The sequence below is a fragment of the Oryzias latipes genome, chromosome 7 (genome assembly GCF_053564925.1).
Source record: "Oryzias latipes strain Hd-rR chromosome 7, Olatipes_Hd-rR_3.1".
Classification (NCBI taxonomy): Eukaryota; Metazoa; Chordata; class Actinopteri; order Beloniformes; family Adrianichthyidae; genus Oryzias; species Oryzias latipes.
The window spans coordinates 22778904-22786304 of record NC_136243.1 but is presented as its reverse complement, the minus strand read 5'-3'; the positions used below and the strand labels follow the sequence as shown (position 1 = coordinate 22786304).

Below are 7401 nucleotides of genomic sequence, written 5' to 3'. Positions count from 1 at the left end.
CTTTATCGCATTTTCCTACCGGCTTGGATTCCTGTTGGACTCTGCCAGGGTGAGGTAGTAGGTTGTATAGTTTGGTGGGTGGGACTCCACCCTTCATAGGTGATAACTATACAGTCTATTGCCTTCCCTGAGGAGCTCGCTATTCACTCGTGGAATTATGTCATAACCTCTCAGCACGTTCTGCACAACAAACGTTTTATTAAAAGAATGACACTGTGATCAGCTTTAAATAATGTACATCTAAATAATTGATCACTTGCCACAAACTAATTCTCCAAAACTTTGTACACAGCCTGGTAATATTCTATGTCACACACTGAAATTCTGATTCACGTTGAAATCAACTGCTGTCTTTCTTAGTATTTAGCTCCATCTAGTGGAATGTAAAGAAATTTCCTCAAATAAACAAACATTTCAGAAATAAAATGTTGCGAAGTGGACAGTCGGGTTATGCAAGTCAAACCAGTGTTGTTTTTTGGTTTGTAATAAAACTTGATGTGTTTTTTGGATGCTATAAAAAATTTTTGTTTCCAGGAATACATTCTGTTTAGCCCCCCCCCCCCCCCCCCCCTCATAAATACAAACATGGATTAGCTTCCTGTTACTTAACACGAGAGGCATTTTCATATTTGACTGCAGCCCCCTCTTTGGGATGGTGCAATCATGGACCACAGATTTGGCTACTGATAATGCATTGGATGGAAGACTATGTGGAAAATGTAAATTAGCTTCCAACAGATTTTCCTGTAAATGTTTGGATGAACTCAGACTTGCTAACATGAAATGTATGACAATGGATTACATGGAATTAAACAAATGTTGATTTAAAAAAAAAATGTCATGCTGAATGTAAATACTCGGTCTCTCAGACCAAGTGTTGATTAAAGGGACTTTATATGTGGAGAAGATGGTTTATCAGTCACAGAGGAATCCAAAAGCATGTTAAGACAATGAGGCAGTAAAGCTTGTGTTTCAGAGCAACGTGTCTGCAACCTCATCATCAGGAAGGGGGGAAAAATGAAGATACAAATAGAAGCTTATGAGACGAGGTGTAGTAGATTAACAGGCCATAAATTGTAATTTTACTAGAAAAAAAGAAATAACAGTAAGATGAAAGCATTCCGGAACAGCAGCCACCAGAGTGTGGCCACGACTGAGTATCTGAAAACAGGGAACAGAAAAAGGAATTTCTGTTCCAAAAAAGAAACCATAGCCTCATTTAGAGTTTTGAACTTTGCAGTGGCCACACCCCATTTAATCATGGTGTGTATCTGGAGGCATCAGCTTTACACAGAGGGGTCAACAGGGCACAACAAGCCCAGAGGTCGGTGTGACCCAGCAGCTCACTGCAGGGATCCAGCGGCACCGCTCAGTAACACCTCCAAGGAAACCAGGAAGCAGAAAATCAGCTCCAAACAGAAAACACAAATATTTGCAAAATAAACTACAACAAATCTGACTTACAGAAATGAATCAGTCCCCTAACACCGTTGAGCCGTTGCTGCAGGCAAGAAAAAAAAGTACTTCTCTTTTTTTGATTTATGTATTTCAGAAGGACTAGAGAAGCATGTTGATTTTTTTTTTCCGTTTAAAAAAAGAGTAATTGATTATACAAGAGGATGTGGATGATCGCACACAAAGAAATGGTTTTAATTATGAACTGTTGAGGCATTCACGCACAAATGCATGATCCAGACTGTTATATAAGGAAAGATTTATTATGGTGTTTAAAAATTTGATTAAAATTAAAACAATGCCTTAAAACAGATTTTACTTTTTAAACCAGAAACAGTTCAGCTGCAATGTAACTTAAAATAACAGATGTAACAGTGCGCTGAGCCGCAGAGCCTGTTGCTGTACTTTTTAGCCTTTAGCTGCCTGTTATGTAACTAAGGGAATGACTACTGTAACTGAAGTTTGACCATTTAAGTCATAAAAATAGGCTTATACTCAGCATCTGAACATGTTTTATGAATGAGGGCTCTTGTTGTGAAGAGCTTATTTTGAATACTTCATTACCATGTCTATTTGTGGTGTCTTTTTTATTTTTATTTTTTTTACATGCAATTTGAAGGCAGCACATCTGTGTACACCTATGTTTTGTGCATGAACCAAACCAAGATCATAATGGTTCCTCGTTCTTGCAGACAGGCAGAAAGAAAGGCTAGCTACAGACAAGGTTTTCTGAAAATAATTTAAAATTTGTTTTATCTTAAAAAGAAAACTTAGGGAAAAAATACATTTTTACAGGTTAGGGTTTTCTAGAAGTCTAACACAAATAATCTATTTACAAAAAATAGAAAACAGCTTTTATTTTTTTGTCAAAGGTTCAAGTTCTACTTATGAAGTAGATTTCACGATATAATCTTTTAGATTCATTGATTTCTCTTTATACTATTTCCATCATATGAGTCTTCTGGTCCAGTAGAGTTCTGCATCAGCAAAAAGCTCTGACGGATGTTTTTTTTTTCTTTACTTCATATTTTTCTAAATACTCAGTATTCATTCCTCCAAATATTCCTTAAATAAGGAATAGGCAGTGATAGAAAGAAAGACATTTCTAACTCATTCTACTTCTGACATCCCTACTTGTTGTCTACAGTGCATTAGAATTTCCTTGTAGACCTCTCAGTGTCTTCTCATCGAATCGATAGGTGAGCTTCCTTTTCACTTTGTGAATTTCTCCTGTGCGGGAGTAGTTCCTCAGTGCTCGTGCCATCTTCTGGTAGGTCATGGTCTTGCGGTTTCCTTTTCTTCGACCCCAGAGCTGTGCTAGGCTTTCCTTGTTTTGGGAGGAAAACTGAAAGGTTCCAGAGGAGGACTGGACCCACCAGATGCAGCTCCTCATGGAGGGCGTCTGAAGCATCTCAAACAGGAACTGGAACAGGCGCTCCTTCCTCTTTCCTGCAAAAGGGGAAGGAGGCATAGATCAAAAGTCAGGTCACAACTTTTTTTTGTGTTCATGTGACAGGGAAGTTTGTTTCTGTATGAATTGGTTGATATTTAGGACTTGCATGCGTTTTCCTCTTAAGGTTGGGGTCAAATGTATTTTTGTTTTGTCATACCTGACAGTGGCAGAGGTAAGGAATTTCTGCTTTTTCTGTCCCTGCTGTCAGACGGTGGTGAAGGGGAATCCTGGTAATCTTGATACTGGGAGCTACTTGATTGTGAGTCTGAGTCAATGTATGCAGGAGCCTCGTAAGAGTATGCAATACGTTCCTAAATAAAAATAAAAAGAATTGTTTCTTCATCTATAGCACAGCCACACGATATGGTTATTTTGCAGTAATTCTCAGAAACAACAAGGCAGTAAGAATATTTTTTTTACAGATTGAAACGACAATAATTCTCAAATTTACAGTTTGTAATGAGTTCTTAAACTCACCCACTGGTTGTTATGAGGACTAGACCAGGCTGGATGTGGTGTGAGTCTTTTGAATTCCTCGATGGGAGCGTGAGAACCGCAGTGCCACTCATACGCATGCTGGCCTGACCAGCTGTTCTCTGCGGACAAGCAAAAACGGGTTCAACTCAGAAAACTTAGACACAGTTTGTTCCACTCGTTGACTTTTTGCCCAATTCTTGTCTTTACCTATAATCCTAGAGTCCTGGTGTGTGTGCGCTTGCTGCCCCACGGCAGTTATAGATGATGTCGATGTGTGAGCAGGCTGGATCTCAAGCAAATTCTCCTGGAGATACTCTTCTATGACTTCCAGGTCCACATCAGGGCATGAGGAGGGAGCTGCTCCGCTCCAGGCCCCGCGGCTTCCGCTTAGCTTAATCTCAGCTCCATAAACCATCTGACAGACACAAAGCTGCTTTTAGCTGTCAGCCTCAAGCAGGATCTATGTGTGCGTAAATCTTTTATGCTTCTTTATCTCTGTCTTCATCTATTGTCAGCTACAATCTCTGGCGCTATCAGACTAAGAACCTGCTTTTTTGTTTCAAATCCATCATCACAGATTCATTAACTCAGTTTTGTTTTCTGGACATAAACACGTGTTGAAATCATCCAGATCCACCTCAGGTTTTGAGCTGGTAAAAGCAGCAGCGAGCAGCAAAAATACATACTGCCTTTAATGTGTGTCTTAGTTTGACTGCCAAATGTATGCAACTATTTGTGTTTTCATCTGCATAGATAACATTCATGTGACGGTGAAAAACCACTGAGCACCTGGAAACAACTGGAACACTATCAGTGTTCACACACCTGTGTGGACATTTCAAACCTCAATGGCAGCATCATAAACACATTTATCTTTAAAAAAAAAAAAAAAAAAATATTACACACTCACCGTCTCCATTTCTGTCAACATACTTCAAGAAGAACCTGAAAAGAAAAAGAGCGTCCTTCAAAACCCCAGAAGCAAATCTAAAAGTCAAAACAGGGAAGTGAAAAACATTTTTGCAGAGCCCTGCAGAAACAGCATTGTTCAAGTGAAAAGAAAAAACAAACATGTAAAAAAAGGAAGAAAAACAAGTATATCCAAAAACTGATTTCTGTACCTCAGTGGGTCTAAAATCCTGTGTTGAATCCTATGAAGTAGAACGCAACACGCTCACCTGGATGCTCCTGCACCTGGATACTATCTCTTCAGTATTTGTACACATGACCTCCTTCCCTCTCATTGGTCAGTCAGCGATGAAGTGGGAGTGGTGGGAGGGTAATTCTGGCTGTCTGTTGATCTAATGTACTTTTTTTCTCGAGCAGACTATTAAATCCCACAATTTTAGAAAACACTAAGGATACACTTTTTTTAAAATTTTTCATATCTTTTCCTTTTATTCAAATGCTTCAGTCAGTGCTTATTCCTAATTACATTTTATCTGCTGGAGTGTGGTTTCTTTATCACTGCATAAACCACAGATAGTGGAATCTGTTAGCATAATCTGAATATTGGTGCAATCTAAAATTATGCTTGAAGGAATATGTAGATTTCATATTTTTTAAATTGCAGTAAAAATGTTGAAAAGACAAATTTGCCTAGTTTTCAGCAGTGAACAGTCTAATTTTCATGACTTTTTTGCTAAAAAGCCCTACCAAAGAAAAGGTCTGAAAGCTTTTTTTGTTAACAGGGAAAATTCAGCTTACTTACAGTACAAAGCTTTATTTGTTTTACAATGATATATTGATGTGTGACAATTTTAAACACTTCTAAGAGGTGTTTGTGTTTTATTGAAGAGAAAATATTGCACAAGGTGGTTTTACTGTGACCTTGCCTTTAAGGTGGCCACATTTTACTGACTTTCCATGGCTCACAAGTGCACAAATACACAATCCCTCGCTTGTAATAGATCACAATGAAAAAAAATGTAATAAGATGTTGGAACAGCTACTGCATTTACAGCATACTAAAAAAAATTACGTTTTGTTTTCTGCATTGGTACATAGACTTGTGAATTAAACTGACCCATTTTTTTTCATGAATTTGAACCCATGACTGAAATGTATATAGAAAAAGACACTATATTGCAGTTTAGTAAGTTATAAACCAGTATTTAAGCACAGAGAAGCCACCTGTCAATTCTAAAGTGGGCTTTGGATGTAGGTCGACAAATAGACGTCAGTTTCAGAAAATTTCCCATAATTATCCATTTACCCACCAAATGTGACTGACAAAATGACATCTATAAAGACGCAGACAGCATGACATTGCATCACTGCACACAAGTCTGTAAAAGTTCATGCTCTACATTGCGTCTCTTTGTTGACTACCTTCCTTTTTTGTACTGTTGTCATATCAGACGTGGATTCCAGCAAACAATTGGCAGGGCAGTATGTGTCTTTTTTGAAGGTAGTGTGCGGCTGAGGGATTTCCCCAACCAAACCCAACAAACAGATGGATCCAAAGAGCTTGTTGTGTAAGCAGATTCTCCAGCAGAGCTGTCAATAGAAAACAACCCTCATGTTTCTCATATTTGGAGACGAATGAGGTGCCCAAAAAAAAGGTTATATATCCATAGCAATGTGGTTTATAGGGACATAGGAGTGATATTAAAAAATAAAGAAACAAAGTTGCACTCTTTTTCTTCAAATAACTATGTTTTCCTGCTGTTGAAGACAGAAAAAAGTCTTACTTCTATGGACTTTCTTATGTGAGATTATTGAGATTGAGAGTCAGATGCAAACTGTGAAAAACGTAAGATCAGAGGCTTGTTGCATCCAAACTGACCATGTTATTGCATTGCTGCTGTGCTGAAGCACTTACAGGGTCATAGATTGGTTTATATTTATCCTTTAAGAAAGAGAAAAGAAAAAGGACAAAAATGAATAAAGATGTAACAAATCAAAACTTGTGTGATCTGTTTTTGTACATTTTAGGTGAAGCACCATTGTTAACCTCCTTAGATAGATGATAGATGATATACATTGGTGGACAAAATTGTTGGTTAAAAGAAAGAAAGTCCACAATGCTCACTGAAATGACTTGAAACGTTCAAAAGTAACAATAAATTAAAATTTATTAAAAGTTGAATAATCAAAATCAGCCATTACTTTTGAGTTGTTGATTAATATAATTATTTAAAAAAAACTAATGAAATAGGGCTGGACAAAAATGATGGTACCCATAATAGGTAATCACTGCAATTAAACGGTTTCTGTATTTGTTAATGAGCTTTCTGCACCTGTCGACAGGTATTTTGGCCCACTCCTCATGAGCAAACTGCTCCAGTTGTCTCAGGTTTGATGAGTGTCTTCTCCAAATGGTATGTTTCAGCTCCTTCCACAGATGTTCAATGGAATTCAGATCTGGGCTCATTGAAGGCCACTTCAGAATAGTCCAACGCTTTTCTCTCAGCCATTCTTGGGGGGTTTAGGCTGTGTGTTTTGGATTGTTGTCCTGTTGGAAGACCCATGACCTGCGACTGAGACCAAGCTTTCTGACACTAGGCAGTACATTTCTATCCAGAATGCCTTGATAATCTTGAGATTTCATTTGACCTTGCACAACTTCAAGACACCCTGTGCCAGATGCAGCAAAGCAACCCCAAAACAGAACTGAGCCTCCTCCATGTCTCACAGTAGGGACAGTGTTCTTTTCGTTGTATGCTTCATTTTTGAGTCTGCGAACATAGAGCTGATGTTCCTTACCAAAAAGCTCCAGTTTTGTCTCATCTGTCCAAAAGACATTTTCCCAGAAGCTTTGTGGCTTGTCAACATGCATTTTTGCAAATTCCAGTCTGGCTTTTTTATAATTTCCTTTCAACAGTGGTGTCCTCCTTGGTCATCTCCCATGAAGTCCACTCTGGCTCAAACAACCATGAATGGTGCGATCTGACTCTGATGTACCTTGATCTAGGAGTTCACCTTTTATGTCTTTGGAGGTTGTTCTGGGCTCTTTGGATACAGTTCCAACTATCCGTCTCCTCAATTTGTCATCAATGTTCCTCTTTCAGCCA

At 38.4% G+C, this 7401-nt stretch overlaps 1 protein-coding gene and 1 non-coding gene across 2 annotated transcripts; one reads left to right on the top strand and one right to left on the bottom strand.

Annotated features, from left to right (window-relative positions):
* The first annotated feature begins 45 nt into the window (after positions 1-45).
* On the top strand, positions 46-130 carry mirlet7a-2 (microRNA let-7a-2). Its single transcript, NR_107108.1, has one exon. It is a non-coding gene; the product is annotated as a microRNA let-7a-2 (primary transcript).
* Positions 131-2454: 2324 nt separating this feature from the next.
* On the bottom strand, positions 2455-4568 carry LOC101156409 (uncharacterized). The gene is made up of 6 exons (XM_023956637.2): positions 4507-4568; positions 4296-4330; positions 3593-3800; positions 3386-3504; positions 3066-3219; positions 2455-2904 (listed from the first exon to the last, which is right to left on the bottom strand). Exons 2-6 carry the CDS (start codon positions 4314-4316, stop codon positions 2597-2599), a joined length of 810 nt encoding a protein of 269 aa, XP_023812405.1. The 5' UTR covers positions 4317-4330; positions 4507-4568; the 3' UTR covers positions 2455-2596.
* Between the last annotated feature and the right edge of the window lie 2833 nt (positions 4569-7401).

Excerpts from the sequence above, each read along its gene's own strand:
- LOC101156409 (XM_023956637.2), bottom strand. The coding sequence starts at position 4,316 with ATGTTGACAGAAATGGAGACG. Across the intron at positions 3,220-3,385 it reads GTCCTCATAACAACCAGTGG|GAACGTATTGCATACTCTTA; the intron begins GTGAGTTTAAGA and ends ATTTTTATTTAG. Across the intron at positions 2,905-3,065 it reads CTTACCTCTGCCACTGTCAG|GAAAGAGGAAGGAGCGCCTG; the intron begins GTATGACAAAAC and ends CCCCTTTTGCAG.